Raw genomic sequence first — 19,215 nt, forward strand, 5'->3', positions numbered from 1 at the left:
ATAAAAATGATTTTTAATTAAAAAAAATACTAAAACGTGAATGTAAATCTCATTGGAATTCCTTTGATTGCATGTACCCAGAAGAAACTGGAATAATAACTTCATTTTATAGCAGAAAATTGAAAATGTATTTGAATCCGATAATATCTGAAGATCCGGCTCCGAAAATAAAGGATCCGAACTGGATCCAAAAAAAATCCTGGATCCGTCCATCCCTAATTTTAACAATCATGATCACTCGTCAACAATCATGAGATCAGTTTGATGCAGCTCTCCACTCAATTCTCCCCTCAGCTAATCTTCTCACACTTACAATTTTTTCTCTTTCACATCCTACTTTAATTGTTCAATATGTTTCATTCAAATGTTTGTAGCTATTTTATCAATAGTTAAACATAATTCATACTTTTTCCGGTATTTGATAATTTGGGCATCCCATCATTAATATTTGCCAATGCCATAATCTTCTGACAAAAAGAGGTCCACTAAGCAGAGAAGGCTGGGTTTAAAAACAAGGATCGTCTTCATGTAAAAAATTCACTCTTTCTGATGAGTGTTTATAAAAGATGAAAGGTAACTTATCAACAAAACAGAATAAGAAGAGGCAGAAGAATTTTCAACCAAGCTGTATTTGGAATAAATTTTTTACCAAATTTTTTCTTCAGGAAAAATTAGTTTATGTCCATTTGTAATCTCCTCTTCACATAGATAGCAATTTTCAAAATGGTTTTAGAACTCAAAATTATGCTAACATCAATAAAGATTAAAATTTCACTGAATAACAAGGTATTCAATGTATTACAAGTGGTTCAAATGTGATTTTATTTACAATAACATCCCACTTAGAGCAAAATATACCTGAAGTGCTGTCAATTAAAGTGGTAAAATTATTCACATCATCAAAGAAAAAATTTCTCAATTTTTTAATAATATTTCATTCACTGCCATAAAGAAACAATTCCTAAACAACAGTTTACAAAAAATTGACAATGTACAATAATTTAAGTGAATAGTGCACTTATTCTCACACACAAACAATATTGTCAATGAAATCATTTAAAATGAAAATGCCATCAGAGACAAAGTTTCTTCTTTGAGACATATCCGTCGTGAACAATTCCACAGTCATAGTCTCCAGTTAAGCATTCTAATCACAAATGCTGACAAATTTCAATCAATTTTTATGTCCATTTCACGGCCACATTTCTAATCACAATTGAAGTCAACAAAAAAGAACAAATAGAAGTCTCATTACACATTCAAAACAGTCACCAACTCACAGAGCACTCACTACGAATGAAAGCTCAATGTTTGTGCTTATGCTTGTGTTTCCGTGACGAGGGTTGATGAGGGGGCGGAGAGCGGGATGGCGACCTACCTTTTCTGGCACTGCTCCCACCATAGGGGGAACGGGATCTTGACCTTCGAGAGGACTTACGAGATACTGGACTACGACTACGAGACCTGGAACACAAACCAATGAAAGAAACACATCTTTTAAACATGGGAGAAGATGGGAGTTTTGCATTAAATATAATGGGGAGAGGAGGGCAACGGTCATTGTGACCCATAAATCTCTCTCGTATAATGTCCATCTCTATCATTGAGATGCCCAATTTTTTAAATTTCCTTTAAGTAACGCAAAGTAATGTATACCATGATGGAATGAAAACACATAACTAAATTAAATCCCACTAAAAAGTGCTATTTATGTTGAACTCAAGGAAATGAGAAAATTATCGTGATGTAGGCAACACAAAAAACCTCACATAATGCATATAACTTTGCAGATAATTATGACACAGAGAGCAAACATTTAGCATTTTTTTCAGATGACATAACAGAATACAGTGTGTCCTCGTTTAACGTCGTCCCGTTTAACGTTGTTTCACGATAACGTTGTCCAAACATTGAAACCCTTGATCATTTAACGTCGTTATTGCTTCGCGATAACGTTGTTCAAATTATGCGCGGCGAAAAAAAATGAATGGCAAATAGGACGCAAGCGCATCATAGTAAATACTACTATATTAATGCGATTGGTAATTTTCGTTCGACAGAAAAGGTTGGCGTGGGTAGCGTATGTTAAATATGCATATGAGCGAATAATTATCGCCTCATTTACCCATTATCCGTATATTTTTCTGATGCCAACCGAAAAAAATGTCTACGAAGAAGAGTGGCTATCCTGGTGGTTCTTCAGACGTGAAGAAAAAACGGCGATATTAGAACAAAAACTTGGTATTATTAAAAGAATTGAAGAAGGTGCAACTGCTGGAGAGATCGGTCGAGTTTTAGGTTTACAGGTCGAGTTTTTACAATTAAAATTTCTTCTGTTACTGAAAATATCGATGTTTCGCCATTAAAATACTTTCTTTTTAGTTTTTATATTTCATTTAATAATGCCTTCTTCCCAACCTTTTCGTTATGAAAATTCGTTTCGTTTCGAATGAATCGTTATCATGCTGAAGTGAATAATCGGTAATGAATGTTTCTCGCGATTTCCGCCGGGTTAAAGAATTCATATCATCACGAAAATTGACTCGCCATTCATCCTCGTGCTTCCGAGTGTCAGATTCAGATTTTTTCATTTTGGCCCGATTCTGGTGTCTCCCGATTGGTCACGAAGTCTGCTTAAAGTTACGGCTCCGATAATTGGCCTCCTTGGATTCTCGCCTGGGAAATTCTGGATTCTTCACGAAGAAATGGATTGTTAGGAACATGGCTAGGAACCAATTTAAATTTTTTACATTGTTTCTTATGGGAAACACTGCATCGTTTAACGTTGTTTCGCTTAACGTCGACTTTTTCTGGAACGAATCAACAACGTTAAACGAGGACTCACTGTACCTGAAAAAAAAGACAGCTTATTCCAGGACCCAAAATACGAGGGTTGTACCAAAAGTAAGGTTCCCATATTTTTTACAAATAGAAAAATTTGTTTATTGATATTAATTTTCACATCGTTGAAAAGCTTGCACTTTTGCCTATTTTTCAACATAATCTCCATTTTTTACACACTTTTGAAGATGGTGCTCCAGAGAAGACGGTGCTTTTGTATCCCTAAGTTGAAGAAGTCTCCAGCCAACCTGATGAGGAAGCGTGTAACCTCTGCTCAGACTTCATCGCAGCTCTTGAAGCGTTTGCCACTAAAGTGTTTTGTTTTGCGGGTGTAATGGAAAACACACTTGGTGGGGATCAACCCTTTCGGTGTTGACGGTTGCTAAGCCAATAATGAGCGACACAATGAATCATGCATTGGTGGACTATAGAGTAGGGGAACCACTGTGCATGGCACAGTTGTGGTATTTAGCCAAGCACATTCCCCCAACATTGTAGCTCAATGGGAACCTTACTTTTGGTACAACACTCGTAGTTGAATAATATTAAAAGGTTTCTGCAAATAATCACTTAATTCATTGTTGATAACACGTAGGTTGATCAACTATTTTAAGCCTAGCTAAAATAGTACAATAATTTACACACTGCAGGTATAAATATTGATGCCCACGGATGAAGGAAACATTTTATTCCACTACTAGATTTTCATGAACGGTGAAGAAATTTAAATGCACTTAAATGTATGTAACTTGAGTGATCTAGACTTAAGTGATAAATAAATGTAATCTGATTTTTGGTAGCTTATTAGGCTAAATGCTGATTTCTAAACAAAACAGAGAATTTATAACAATTATGCAGGAAATTAGCAGGTTAAAATTAGCCATTCATTAAGTACACAGCTATTGGTATTTATTTTTAATGAACCCCAGACAGGATGTAAATAAGTCTTCCAAAAGAGTCAAATATGATTCAAGTTGTGAGCTGAAAGGGGAAGTGAGTATTCATTTTAAGCCATAACTCATAGTGAGCCATTTGCAACTTATGCTCCACATCAGAAGTGGACAGTGAGGAACCTTTCCACAGGAGTAAAATAATAATTAGGTACTCAAACTTCAGATTTAGCCCTGATGCACTCACATAAGAACCAGCTGAAAAACTATTCAGGAATAAATCCATAGCAATCGTGCATTAGAGTATTAAAAATAAAGGACATTATATATAATGAAACACTATGAATGCATAATTATTATCAGTTTCCAAGTAGGCTTCCGCGGAGATTATGATGATATCTGGTGATTTTTCCGGGTATTCTTCTGGGTTTATCCATTTTGTAGGACAATATTTCGCCAACGTTCCCGTTGGCTTCCTCAGGTCCACTGAAGTGTTGATGCAGAAAGTTGTTCATCTTATATACACCCCGTTTGCCGCCTTTTTTGTGGAGGTGTGCCCTGATTGGTCAGGATCTTGGAAGACCCTTTTCCACGCGCTGGCGAGATTGTAGCCGTCTTCACGGTTGAAGTTCTTTGTCGTTTTGGCGATTTCAATTGCCTCCCTGATTATTCTCGGGTAGTAGCGGCCTTCTTTGTTCAGGAGAGAGGCGTTGTCAAAGTCAATATTGTGTGTCGGTCCACTCCATTGGTGTTCCGCCATCGCTGACTGGGTGAAATGTCTATTTTTTACTGCCCTTCTGTGCTCTTGGACTCGGCATTTCAGTGCTCGTGATGTTTGGCCGATTTAGGACTCACCGCAGCTGCATTTAATTTGATATACTCCTCCACAGATGTCTTTAGGGTGGTGGTCTTTCGTGCTGACGAGGATATTCGACATCTTGGTGACGCATTTGAATCTGGTCATGATGCTGTGTTTCTGGAGGGCTCTCGTGATCTTTTCCGTGATACCGGCGACGTAAGGTAGGATAGCGTGTGCTCTCGCCTTTTCTGTAGTAGGGCTCTCTTCATTGGTCCTTTTCGGGGCCATCCGCGACTGCTTACGTTCCATTTTGTGGAAAATCTTCAAGATGTTTTCTTGCCGGCAGCCATTCATCTGGAAAGTTTCCATTAAATGTCGTTTTTCTTTTCCGATGGAGGCAGCGTCTGAGAGGGAGCATGCTCGGTGGAATAATGTTTTAATTACTCCGAATTTCTGTTGTGGATGGTGATGGGAGTCTGCATGGAGATATCGGTCCGTGTGGGTCTTTTTACAAAAAACGGAGTGTCCCAAAGTCCCATCTCCTTTCTTCTCGACCAGTACGTCTAGAAAAGGTAGGCGGTTGTCCGTTTCCATCTCCATGGTAAATGTTATGGCAGCATTTTGTACGTTCAGGTGGTGCAAGAACTTCTGGAGTTCATCTTTTCCGTGGGGCCATATCACAAATGTGTCATCCACATACCTCACAAAGAGTTCTGGCTTTTTGTTGAAGGACTGCAAGGCGGAAGAATACCCGGAAAAATCACCAGATATCATTATTATCAGTTGTTTACAAGGCAAGGAATACTATAGCCGACTGCAATGATCTTCTTGAGTGTATTGATAAGTTGAGACCAAGACATTAGATTAGAATCACAATATGAAGAGAAAAAAAATCATACCGGTGGGACCTCTTGGGAGTGGGACTTCCTGAGGAGCTCCTCGATCTTTTGGACTTCGACCTAGAACTTCTAAACAAGAAAGAAAATAATATTGAGTGCCATGCTAAATCCATAATGGTAACATCAATGAAAATAATCATGTAGTAAACAGGAGCGTTTAGGAGGATTGAAACAGAGAAAGTAATCTCACTAAAAATAAAAATACATCAATTACACTAAAGATTGAGGCCAAAAATTTGTATACTCTCACCAAAAATGATGTACTTGCAACAAAACATCTTAGCACCAATTTACATAAATATCAGTGAAAGTCATACTGGGTTTCAATATACTCCCACATTATGCAGGAAGCTTTCAAGCACCTTTCTGACAGCTTTGAGCAGCATACAGTTAAATACTACTTGAGCCCTTCTCATTGGCTAAAACAATTCTATGATATTTTAAAAGTTTAATAACAACAATATCAGTGCAAAAATTGAAAAATTGCAGTAATCGAAGGAAAATCAATCAATGTTTAATTTAAATGCATATAAAATCCTGATTTTAATAAATATTCTCCACAACAAAATAAGATCAGTGGAATAGGTATTCCCTTCCAATGATAGAACACAGCATTCCAGTTAGTGTATCCACACTTAAATAACAATATTGTCAACAGCAATAATTCTCACAGAGAACTCTTTTCCTGGTACCATAACATTTATGTTAACAAGGATTGGCTTGAAAAGTTTATGCTCCATATCTATAGGGAAGAATAAGAAGTCTTAAAGGAAGGTTTTATATATTTCTTCAGAATGCAGGTCTGATTAACTATGTACATAAGGCTGAGCAATTAGTTAGGGATGAGCAACTCAAATAGTTGAATACTCCAACATTACAAATAATAAATACACCAACGGATGAAGTTCGCCATGAAAAAATATTCGACTTAGCCGGAATTCGAACCTGGATCTCCCGATTGCTGTTCAAATGTGTTAACAAGTTCCACCACCCAGCCACTTTCTTAGCTAGCAAACTTCAGGATGGGTCAGAGAGAGATTCGGGTTTGAATCCCGGCTATGTCAAATATTTTTTCATGGCGAACCTTTGGTGTATTTAACTTTGCAACTGTGCACATGACTGCGTACAGTCACTTGTTCCTGCAGTGCTATATCACCAATAATGAAGTATTTACAACATTTGATGATCGAGAAAATTAAAATGTTGCCTTTAATAAATGACAGATAAATATAAGTGGTCATTGGCTTCAGGTGAAATGCCAAACTCTGTATTCCACTTAAGATGATAATTTTTATTTTTTTCACTACAATTTACTCATACGACGTAACAAGTTTTAATTGTTCAAAATAATCATAGTGTGGAAGCTCATTGAACATATAAGTTCACTGAAAATTCTGAAGCACTTTCCAGTTTCAATTACAGTTGTACAGACAATTGAGTAGACATACCCCACCACCTTCTACACCAATCGGTTTAAGTAGATGGATGCATGGACTGAAATAATTCAATATTTAGAAAAATGGCAAAAATATTTTTATCATGAATTTTGAGATGCTATGACACATTAAATTATTTGATATTTGATACTGAAATCTGAGTTTGAATTTGCATTTGCCTCAATGGTGTGCATCACAGAGGCACAATAAAGAGTCCATGCCACTGACTCGGCAAAAAATAAGAATTTTATCTTCCCGAATATACTCTGTACTAGAAAAATTATTCAATATTTAATCTCAGCTTTGCACTTCATTACTCTTGGAACTCAATTTTTAATCATAAGTGACTGATTCACACTGTAGAGAACATCAGTGAAAGGTGAAGAAATGAAGTGAAACGAAGAAATAATTAAGCCTGGATGCCACTGCCATTGATTTTTTACTGCCAGTGTCTATTGTCTAATTCCAAGTCAATATTCAAATTTGGAAAAACAAAGGTATTCAAACCATCTCCACAAAATAATACTCTGAAAATGATAGCGACTAACCTGTAGGAGTCATAACCGCTGTATGAATCATCTGGGGACGAACTTCTGCGACTCGACCGCTCAGACCTCTCCGAGCGATCCCTTCTTCGTGATGACCTTTCAGAGCGCTCGCTCCCTCCTCCGCTGCCTACTCCCCCCCCACCACTGCCCCCTCCCATCCCACTGCCACCGCCTCCGCCCCCACCCCCTCCTCCGCCCCCACTGCCCCCGGTCCCTCCACCTTCTCCCCCAATGCCGTCCTTGGAGTCCCTATCCATGTCTGCCCCTCCCCTCTCCCACTCCCTCTCGCTCCTCTCCGCCTGTGAACACAGAAAATACACTCGGGAATGAAACTGCAATTTCAGGGCGGCCATTTACCCCTAAAATGCCAGAGGATGTCACTTTTGACTCCCTTCACATAAATTGTTTAGCTTAGCTGCCCTTGAAACTGCACCAAAGACAAAATGAATGATGATTAATGATGATGAATGATTAATATCGAGTTATTCATAAAATATTCAGGGCCTGCATTGATGTACAGTTTGGTTGTGAGGTCCCAGGCTTTCAACGATCCACCTGGCCAGATATGAGACATTTTCGAATCGGAAGAAGTTGAGGGCATTTGATGTGAGAGTATCAAGTGTTAACCTTAAGTCCTCGCGTTACATTCGCTAAATAATTTTTACGAAAATCCTTCCTCTATAGGGAAGTGCACTAATCTTTCATGGCCTTTTTTTTTCAATGAAGAGTCTAACAAGATCACTAAGTGATTGACGTGCCTGCAACTTTACTTTCATCTTCAAAAATCATATTAACCTCCATTGCCGGAGACTGTCATTTTGACACCCAGTGAGTATAAGAATTACGCACTTACTTCGTTTTTAATTTTCACTAGGCAGCATTTTGATAAATTATGGTCAAACAAGTGTTATAACATTATGCATCAAGATTTCGGTAGCCAAATTATATTTTCCATATTTTTGCAGTCCAGAAATGTGATAAATATAATTAATTATTTCTTTCAGGACTGAATAACAGTCTTGAAAGAATAGTATTGTCAGAGGAAAATATGGGCTGGTATTTATTTGCACAATTCAACCCATTTTACACCGATTTTACAAATAATACATCAGGAATAAACGAATACCGAATTTGCCACATTTATAATTACAGCCTTAAATAATTACATTCAGAAAGCACCTCTGTTACTAAACAAATACATGGGTGTCAAAATGACACCCTAAGAAATTCTAGGGACTAATACTAACCACAAGACAAATTAAGCAAATGCAAAATATATGAAGACTTACGATGCACCACCTGAGCAACTGGACACTCAATAACGACTAATACTGGAGAGGACAAAAAATCACCCCTTGACTCTCACACCTAATACCATATTCCTATATATTTTTAATTTTCCCTGAAATTCCATGATTTTTCAGATACAGTAAAATTCCATCCCTTTCTACGTTTTCCAGAAAAGTGACCCAACCATAATTTAATACGTTAATCCCAGAACACCATTTTCTTTGGATGCCTTGGTGAAGGCTGCTTGGCAAAAATAATTAACATGCTGATCATCATGGTGTTTTGATTCATATTTTCTGTAGTATTAGTACTTTTTACCAGTTACATATTTTTAGGTTCACAACAAAAAAATGTAATGCAAATGAATCTACAATGAATTTCAATGTTTGGAAGTATTGTAGTCATAACGACCACTTTGACCACAATCCATGCCAAAACAATTGGTCCCAGTCAACCATGGAAAAATTAAGAGCTTTTCAGTAAGTTAAAACAAAGGATACAGATTACAGCCTGGCATTATATATCATTCATGCACTTTAATAGGAGAGTGAATAATCGTCATATGTTGCATACGATTGTAAATATTTCTTGTACAGTGAATTCACTGACAAAAAAGGTTGAAATTCCACCAGAATAATAAATTTTAATCTATTACCTTTCGTAGTAATTTTCTGCGATAATGTTCGACCTGCTGCTGTACAGTCCAGCCACCTTTTAAACTCCTCTGAGAACTTTCCAACTCATCTTGATACTGCATCACTTTCAACTCAATTTCACGAAGTTTAGCACGCCTCTCTTCATTCATTTCCCTGGAAAAAAATAATAAATTTTAAGATTTAAAATTATTAAGAGCAGCAAACGTCTACCTTGAAATAGAAAAAATTCACAATGCTGGATGAATATCCAATTTACTTTTCTATATATACAGTAAAATCCCCATCTGGGATAAAAATTATGGCTACCATACACTTTATCCCAAATAGTTTTCAAGAGTTGAGGTAAAAAATAGCCAAAAATAACTTAGCAAGTAATTAATCATGAGATTATCAAGTACTGATGTTTCATTCATCCAACTTAACCAAATACTTGGCACAACTATCGAAAAGAATGGCTCAATTTTTCGATCCTAAGTCAAATGATCTCAGTGAAATTTTAGATTCTTTAAAAGAAAAAATTATTGAACAAATCATTAAAAAAATATCAATGCTATAGGGAGCATATTTGGTATGCCAGATAAAAGCATGTAGTGTTTCACTCTGGTAAACTGTGTACACGGGATGTTATTCAGGGGTTAATGTATCACTCCGTCCGTGAAATAATGAGAATGACTCACCTATTCTCATAGGACTGATACTCCACACCTTCAGCCCCCTGTGAGTCTTCCTCACCCATTGGGACTCCATCATTACTATCGTCTCCTTTGTTCCCGCTTCCGTCGTCTGCGGCATCTGCACCCGAGACTGCCATTACTGACGGCGTGGAGCCCTTTACATCGCCATCGTCCTCTCTACTCCCGTTTTCGTCCCCTCCCCCACCCCCCTCCCCTGCATCCTCCATGTCCTGGTCGAGAAGATCCCACTTGGACGTTGTCATGGCCTGGGCCTCCACTTGGCGTGGATCCACTGTTTCCCAGCGTGAGGGCACAAATCCTGCCGGCATGCCCATTCCCCGCTCCCCATCAGCCTCCTCTGCATCCTCCATCGGTTTGCCATCCAAGTCATCGTCCACTGTAAAAAGATTTGTTGACAGTTAACCTCATATAAGAAGATGTAAACACTGAAGATACAAGATTCTGGAAAAGAATTTCCTGGCAAAAATATTTATTCTCCCTTATGTTTTCCATCAGCAGCTTGAGTTCATTTGTGAAAACCAAACACAATTAAAAGCCAATTTTGTGAAAAAATCACATCAAACATTGAGAAATTCTTTTCACTTTAATAATAAAATTTATTAATTTTATACATTTTTTTTAACTTAATACATTGAAGAATGTGAAAATTGAGGAAACAGACCAATTCCACTAAAAGATATTAACTTTGTGAACAAATTTATAAAAAGAAGACATTATGAACAAAAACATGCATTACTTTTCCCATCACAGAAATGCTGTAAACAATATAACACAAGGGTGAAAATGTAGTTGGGGTCATCTGCTGGCCAATTCGTTAGCCTTCTCACCATCCTCTCACAATTTTCTCCCACTGTTCTCTCATTTTCCTGACTTGCAAGATCTTTTTAAAAGGATTACAAGGCTTAAAGATGTGAATCTGAGGGTATTTTAGAATAAGACAGCATAAAATTCCTTTTGAAATTCAATTAACCAAATGTACCATAACAAGGTGGCTACTCTAACTTCAATACAAATTTTCCTGACTTTCTAGATGAATTTCACAATTTCCCAGGCAAAAAATACACCCAACCAAATATTCATCATTACAGGTGATAAAAATGTAAAGGCTGCTTTACACGGTGAAAGATCATTCGAAAGATCTTTCGAAATATCATTCGAATGATCATTCGCAAGAAATTCATTCGCCGGTACCGCTATACATGGTGAAAGATTTCCGTGAATGATTTCGGTGAAAGTACTGCGCAGAAACGATGCGCACTGGTGCGACTATCGATAGTGTATTTCGATTCTAACGATATTTCCGACCGTTTCTCAAGATTTGTTTTAGAGCTCGCAGACGATGGAACGCTTTGTTTACATGCGCGCTTCAGTATACTTTGGTATTGCTTTGACTTTCGGTGGGGTATGGCGCACTAAGTAATGAGGCGAATTAGAACGGTACGTATTAACAGCGGAAAACCACTTTAATAAAGCGTGCGTTTTGTAATCCTGTAACGAAGTACATAATTGGTTATTAACAGCGGAAAACCACTTTAATAAAGCGTGCGTTTTGTAATCCTGTAACGAAGTACATAATTGGTTGTTTTCGCTGCAGAGCAAAGATGATTATGCTTCAAGATAAAAAAGTGCTCTGTAACATGATCATAAGGGAAATTAATCTTCAAATGGCTGCCCGAGGTCTTTTCTCTTCCGATTCATTAAATTTTAAAGTAAATGAAAAGATTATTTGGGGAAAATCTGCACATGGTTACTCGTTCAGAAAAATCTTATCTTATGGAGTCCAGTCCCGTATTGACGCCGCGGCGTCCAGGTCCATAATAAAAGAACATAATAAGCATAAAGCAAAAGCTCCTCAAGGTTGAAGGCCGGTCAACCATGAGTTTTTATGTTTGGGGTCCCTTCGGATACACAGCCTTCACAATGCAGTCGAGCAAAGATCACTTCTGTGCGAGAGAAGAAAGGTAACGGGAAGAGAAAAAAGGAAGCGACCTGTTCTATTTTCGAAAGAGTGCGCTTCAGCATCCTCATACTTTCTACAATGAAGTTGCCTCAGTGTCATCTCATTGCTTGCTATCGAAGCAAGCAAAGAAAGTGGACTGTGATATTCCATGGGCTAACTTATAGGGTTTGCCCCTTGAATTATAGGCGACCCCGTAAGATTGTGACTTCCTACTGTCTGTAAAAAAAAGCAAGATACTCGAGTTTGAGGAGCTCTAGCGTCTAAATGAAGCAATCGATTTCAATGAAATAAAAAGCATACGAAAGAGAATTTAGTTCTACGTTATATCATGTACTTTAAAAATTCTTCGGCTCAATAGTATTTCCTGTACTTAATTTTTTCTCGAAAAAGTACCCGTTTTTTGCGCGTAAAATCAAGGTGGCCAACTTTGAGCACTTGGCATTCCCGTAGTTTTCGTTCCTATAACTTGCAATTTTGATATAAAGAAGCCACATCTATTACTAGTAGTTTGCCGAAAACAAATTGTTTATACTACAAAAATTAACGGAGTTGTTGTAAACAACGCAAACCTCTGCTAACTTCGAAACCAGTGAGTCAATTGAAAATTGATTGGTACTGTTGTCTTTCGTAGAATGTTAGTAATGCAAGCACATATGAAATGTTTATTAAATATCAATAATAACGTCAATATCACTTATTATTTATCTAGATGTTTCTATGCGCGTACCGGCAGCTCCGTCGTGGGAGGGGGAGGCGAAAAGAGGCGCGTGGTTGCCACCGACTCAGCAGAGGGCGCGCTTCTTTTAAATGACCAACTCGCACGATGAAAGTATCGTTGTTGCACCCTTCAGGTAAACTTAAGGTCATGTTGGGCTGAGCTTCCATCAAAATGCTTTTCTACGACGTAAATTCTAAGCCATAATAGCGTAAATTTTATCGGATGGTAAAAACTTTTTGTACCTAAATCCCATGTCTAACAGAATGGATCTTAACTTTGGGAGAGAGAAACGTGGGCAATCGGGAACATTCTCTAGCAGGTAATCCATCATTCTGCGTAACGTAGGAAATATATTCCTCAAATAAAAACCGTGCACTGTCCACCTTATTACTCCAATCGTGAAGTCGTCGATGAAGATCTTCGGCCTTCCCAAAAGACGAACCCTATTCTGTGCCGTAGGAAGGTCACCACTTGTGTTCTCCTTTTCACAATCCTTCTGTTTAGCCGCGACTCTTCTCACTGATATCAAGCTGATGCCAAGACAATCAGACACAGTTTGATACACAGGATATCTTTTGTCCATACTTTTTTCTGCTTCGCATCGAAAAAAGCAAATTGCACTCAATACCATTTGGACTTCCGTCTCCGAAAAACCCGTTCTTGGACGATTGATTCACCGAGGGAATCTGCACTAACAATAGTCGAATCATCCCTAAAGGTAAAGTTTTAAAGCAACCAGTGAATGATTCATTAACTGCTAGGGTACTGTGAGTCACGATGTGCTATGTGGCAACTGCGCACGACCTCGAGAGACTTTCTCTTTTCTGTTGCTTTGTTTAGGCCATTCCCGTCAGGCAGGGAGAAGGCGACAACAAGAGCTAAAAAAATAAATAAATATAAAAAGATATTGAATATACTGCTGACCATTAACGTGTATGATCTACGTATATACTGTAACATATAAATTTAAGTTGTTTGTTGTGGATTTTGGTGTGACGTGAACCGGGGAAGGTAATAATAAGCAGCAGAGGTGGAGGGAGGTGATTGTTGTGATTGTGGACGGCGCGGGAGGAGGTGTATGGAAGGAGGAGTTGCATTGTAAGAGTGATGGCCGACGGGTGTCTCTCCCGAGATTGATTTATTTAAAGTGTATTTGAAAGTGGAGTAAACCAAAGAAAAATAAAAAACGTTACATTTTGGCGCCCAACGTGAGAGGCCTGACTACTCGAAAGGTGAGACCACGAGAACCGGAGAGAAAGAGGACCATCCCGAAGAAGTGAAGAAAGAAAATGGCGGGCAAAACGAAGAAATTTCCGGAGCTGAAGTCGGCAGAGATACGGCAAGTATTGCGAGAGAGGAACTTGTTAGTAGGGGGAACCAAGCCAGAATTGCAGCAGCGATTATTACACTCGCTAGAAGAAGAGGGAATAGATATAAGTACGTATGAGTTTAGCGTCGATAGTGAGGAACCGGTGGAAACTGAGATGCAAGCGCTATTTAGGAAATTTAGGGATGAGCAAGCTAGAAGAGATGCAGAAATGTGGGGGCAATTTAGGGAAGAGCAAGAGAGAAGAGATAGGGAGAGAGAAGAAAAAGAAGGGAGAAAGGAAAAAGAAGCAGAGGAAAGAAACAGAAAGCTTTTGGAAGAAATAGTAGGAGAGCTGAGACGGACGCAGGAACGTTTTGCAACATTTGAGCATGGCTATGATGAAAGGCTTGCCAAAATAGAAGGGGCGTTAGTAGAGATATGCGAAGGTGTCGCGAATAAAATTAACGGAGTAGGAGCGAGGCTGGAGGTGAGCGAGGTCAAGGTCCAAAAGTTAGAAGCGAGTTACGTAAATTTGCATGAGAACGTGGAGGAAAGACTCAAGAAGATAGAGGACGAGCTAGGACAACAATCCACCACAAAAACAGCTGGGCTGGATGAGGAAGCGGTCCAACGCATCGTTCGTGAGAGGGGCACGGGACCCGGCGTCGCAGTGGCATCCGCGGTGCAGTTGAGGGTTCCGACGTTCGATGGGGGGCATACATCGGGACCCCGTGAGGAGCGTGCGTGGAGGACGTCGGGAGGCGCGTTCCAGCACAACCAGCAGCACGGATGGGACTCGAAGAAATCACAGCAACGGGAGTGGCAAGCGTCGAGCCAGCAGAGAGAGGGACGACGGGACAATAACTTTCTCGGCGATGGATACGTTCACCGGCCGGGCGAGAGATCAGCTGATCAGCGGCCTGCACTAAACAATGTAGCGGAGGCGCGCCAACCGGAGCGACAGCACCTTGTCAATTCCATGATGGCGGAAGGAAACAATCACATAACCGAGTTCACGACAATGGAGGCTCATTTCGGGAAGAAATCGGAGCGATTAAGGGACAAATGGCTTAGATCAGTAGGAGAAAGTGACTCTGAGAAGATCGCGAATGATATATTTAGGATACGCGAAAATAACATAAGAAAGGACGAAAATCGGGTGGAGAGAAGAAGGAAGAGAGACAAGAGGAAGAGAGTAAAATTTAAAATAGGAGATAAGTGGATTTGCTTACAATGTAGGTCTCATTCTATTATTTTTTCAGTTGTGTGTATATTCAATGTCATGTTGCCTGTATTTGATTCGTGTTTGTTTATGTGTGAATGGGCTGGTGACGTAAATTGAGCCGGAAGGAGGGGGATTACATAGCATGAAGGAACTTTAAGTGTTGTGGAGTGAAAATGTGTATGGCCTGTTGATTCTCCAGTGATTTAAAGGGTTCAAAGTGAGAATGGATGTTGAGAAGAGGACGGAGCGTTTCGTTATTTGCATTTTATATTCACGTTCAATGTATCACTTAATAACATCGTTTTATATAATGTGTTCTTGTTTTTAAAATACTTGAATAAGATTTTCATTGGTTATGTGTTAATTTGCCTATCTAAACAAGGGAGAAATGGGAGAGACTCTTTTATGTGGTGTATCACTTATCATGAGTGAATGGAGGAGATGCTATATTTATGTATGTTGGTTAATATTGATGAATTCATGTTTAATTTCTGCTGTAACGCCATATATACTCTTGTATAGAATTTATTTAGAGGAAGGCTAAAGTTTGAAGGCGTTGGGGCCGCGACAGTACTCATTTTGAAGGCTTTAAAATAATTCCTTCCATGTAATTCCAACTCATTATTTTAATGGGGCAAATGTAACATATAAATTTAAGTTGTTTGTTGTGGATTTTGGTGTGACGTGAACCGGGGAAGGTAATAATAAGCAGCAGAGGTGGAGGGAGGTGATTGTTGTGATTGTGGACGGCGCGGGAGGAGGTGTATGGAAGGAGGAGTTGCATTGTAAGAGTGATGGCCGACGGGTGTCTCTCCCGAGATTGATTTATTTAAAGTGTATTTGAAAGTGGAGTAAACCAAAGAAAAATAAAAAACGTTACAATACATTACTAACATTCTACGGAAGACAACAGTACCAATCAATTTTCAATTGACTCACTGGTTTCGAAGTTAGCAGAGGTTTGCGTTGTTTACAACAACTCCGTTAATTTTTGTAGTATAAACAATTTGTTTTCGGCAAACTACTAGTAATAGATGTAGCTTCTTTATATCAAAATTGCAAGTTATAGGAACGAAAACTACGGGAATGCCAAGCGCTCAAAGTTGGCCACCTTGATTTTACGCGCAAAAAACGGGTACTTTTTCGAGAAAAAATTAAGTACAGGAAATACTATTGAGCCGAAGAATTTTTAAAGTACATGATATAACGTAGAACTAAATTCTCTTTCGTATGCTTTTTATTGCATTGAAATCGATTGCTTCGTTTAGACGCTAGAGCTCCTCAAACTCGAGTATCTTGCTTTTTTTTACAGACAGTAGGTGGGCCAATGTGATGTCACGGCTCGTTTTGGCTGGAATGTGTTCACCGAATAAACAGATATTTAGTCATTAATTGGGAGTCTCACCCCAAACTTTAGCGTTCAAATCATTAAATACAGTTTGATAATTGTAAATCAAACAAAATATAGACGCAATCGAGGAGAAAAACGACGATTTTGAACTTTAAAATCCGGAATGTTTTTTCCAAAATACTCTATTTTGAGGAATGATGTTTGTGAATTTACTTTCTTTCAAAGTAAATATTAATGATTTAAGCTATCGCATGAGTTAATATGCTTCCAAAGTTTATATATATGATCTTAAAATTCCGAGGTGGTGCTAGTGGCAAGATGGACGCCATGCGCTCATATCATTCACGGAATCATTCAAGCAAATTAGGACATGTTCGAAATTTCTTTCGGGTGAGTTCCTTGAATGATTAGAGATAGGCAATATTGTGATCCGAAAGGTGAGCCAAGATAACGTAGCGGCTCGTTTTGGCTGGAATGTGTTCACCGAATAAACAGATATTGTGTGATTAATTGGGACTCTGACCCGAAACTTTAGCGCTCAAATCATGAACTATAGTTTAATAATTGTAAATTAAACAAAATATAGACGCAATCGAGGAGAAAAACGACGTTTTTATTCATTAACTATCCGAAATGTTATTTCCAAATTACTGACTTTAGATAGTTGATGTTTGTGAATTTATGTCCTCTCAAAGTACATATTAATTATTTGAGCTATTTCGTGGGTTACTATGCTTCCAAAGTTTTAATATAAAATATTAAAATTCCGAGGTGGATGCCAATGGCAAGATGGACGCCGTGCGCTCATATCATTCACGGAAATCATTCAAGCATATTAGAACAGGCCTGAAATTTCATTCGAATGATCATTCACGCTGGAAATTTCCAGGAAATTTCCGTTATACACGGTGAATGATGGATCATTCGAATGATCTTTCGAAAGATCTTTCGAATGATCTTTCACCGAGTAAAGCGGCCTTAAGTTACAGCAATGAAATATTAACTTCAAAATGATTTGGTAAACTTATGATGATAAAATGCACTTTAACACTAACAAAGCAATTCCTAACATGTAGAAAATGAGATGCTCAAACATTGCTTTGGCATTTGGCAATTTTAAGTATAGTTTATTTCAACACTATTCATACCCATACTTTTAATTAAATGCACAAACTAAGCCTAATGAGTATGATCATCATTTCCACAAAGTCTGCACCAAAACCACATACAGTAGACCGTCATTAATACAATCAGCGTTATTACAAAGTTCTCATTTTTATGAAGCAAATCGTAGGTTCAGACAAAAAGGCTAATCCAATCTATAGTAAAAGAAATATTATTACAAAATTTTCATTATTGCAAAATTAAAAACCTAAGCTCCGGTCCTGTGTGTTATAAAGTGATTTATCACAAAGTTCCACGGATAAGTAATGGCATTTATACTCTAAAAAACTGTTGTTTATAACACACTAACGGCATTTTTAACGGTGGATATACACTACGCTACGCCATTATCATTGCCCTATGTTTAATTTCTCCTCGCACACCTGTGCCCAAGAGCGTCAATCATAGGATTTCATTCAGTAGGATATACTTCAGTATCCACGTTACATCATATAATAAGCTTCGTCCCTGTGAAATCATGGTGACCTACTCATTACTGGTATGCTATGCTAGCATTACTAATATCTTGTATAATGTTGGGCACGATATGGTGGAAGTTTTTAATATTATTAAACTAAGACATTGCAATATTTCCACTCAGTTTTATTATGACACTACTCATTTCGTTGTTACAAACAACATTATCAAGTGAAAAGTTTGGCCTGGTGTGCTATGCTAGCATTACGAATATCTTGCATGATGTTGGGCACGATATGGTGGAAGTCACCGGGTGAGGAACTCCATAACTGCAGACGTTTCGATGTCCGACTCGGTCATCAAAACGTCGGCAGTTATGGAGTTCCTCACCCGGTGGCAATCCTGAGAACTCTTCACTAAGTCTATTCGCCGGGAAAGCACGAAATCTTTCTTTGATATGGTGAAAGTTCTTAATACAGTTGGATCCGGATTTAACGTTTTCGCATTTGATGTTTTTCCGCATTTAGCATTTATTTTTTGGGGTCCTGATTCATTCCCTATTAGGACAATGTTTTATTTTAATAATATTAAGAACTTCCACCATATCGTGCCCAACATCATACAAGATACGTGTATATTATACTCTGAAGCTATTCCATGGCACAATTATTAGCACAGGAGAATCAAGAGACACGGAATTTTGGCATGTTTTTTTTTGCAAAGATTCCAGAAAGAAACGCTCCTACGGAGCTCATTATTACGTACCTCAGGCTTTTCAGTCCTGTGAACTTTGTAATATCGAGAGTTTACTGCCAACACAAATATCGTTTGACTATACTCCGAGATTTTGCTATTTGCAAACCTCTCAGTACCTCTAAATATTGGGTACGTACCAATGCATAAGAGGAAGAGAAAAAATTCGCAGTTGAATTTCACTGCCAAATGACTTTCCCACATTAATTTTCCCATTTTCCCTGGAATTCCAAAATTCCAGGATTTCAAGAGGAATTTCTACAC

At 38.4% G+C, this 19,215-nt stretch overlaps 1 protein-coding gene across 1 annotated transcript in view; it reads right to left on the bottom strand.

The window, feature by feature from the left end:
• Nucleotides 1–611: 611 nt before the first annotated feature.
• The window catches only part of LOC124174196 (U2 snRNP-associated SURP motif-containing protein), a 59,265-nt gene continuing 40,661 nt past the window's right edge, over nt 612–19,215 (bottom strand). The window contains exons 19-23 of the mRNA XM_046553294.1: nt 10,037–10,430; nt 9,359–9,512; nt 7,414–7,712; nt 5,430–5,498; nt 612–1,464 (exon numbers count right to left, since the gene is read on the bottom strand). Of these exons, the coding sequence (XP_046409250.1) occupies nt 1,305–1,464; nt 5,430–5,498; nt 7,414–7,712; nt 9,359–9,512; nt 10,037–10,430 (1,076 nt within the window). The 3' untranslated portion in view covers nt 612–1,304. The remainder of the gene's footprint in view (nt 1,465–5,429; nt 5,499–7,413; nt 7,713–9,358; nt 9,513–10,036; nt 10,431–19,215) is intronic.

The sequence above is a fragment of the Ischnura elegans genome, chromosome 2 (assembly GCF_921293095.1).
Source record: "Ischnura elegans chromosome 2, ioIscEleg1.1, whole genome shotgun sequence".
Classification (NCBI taxonomy): domain Eukaryota; kingdom Metazoa; phylum Arthropoda; class Insecta; order Odonata; family Coenagrionidae; genus Ischnura; species Ischnura elegans.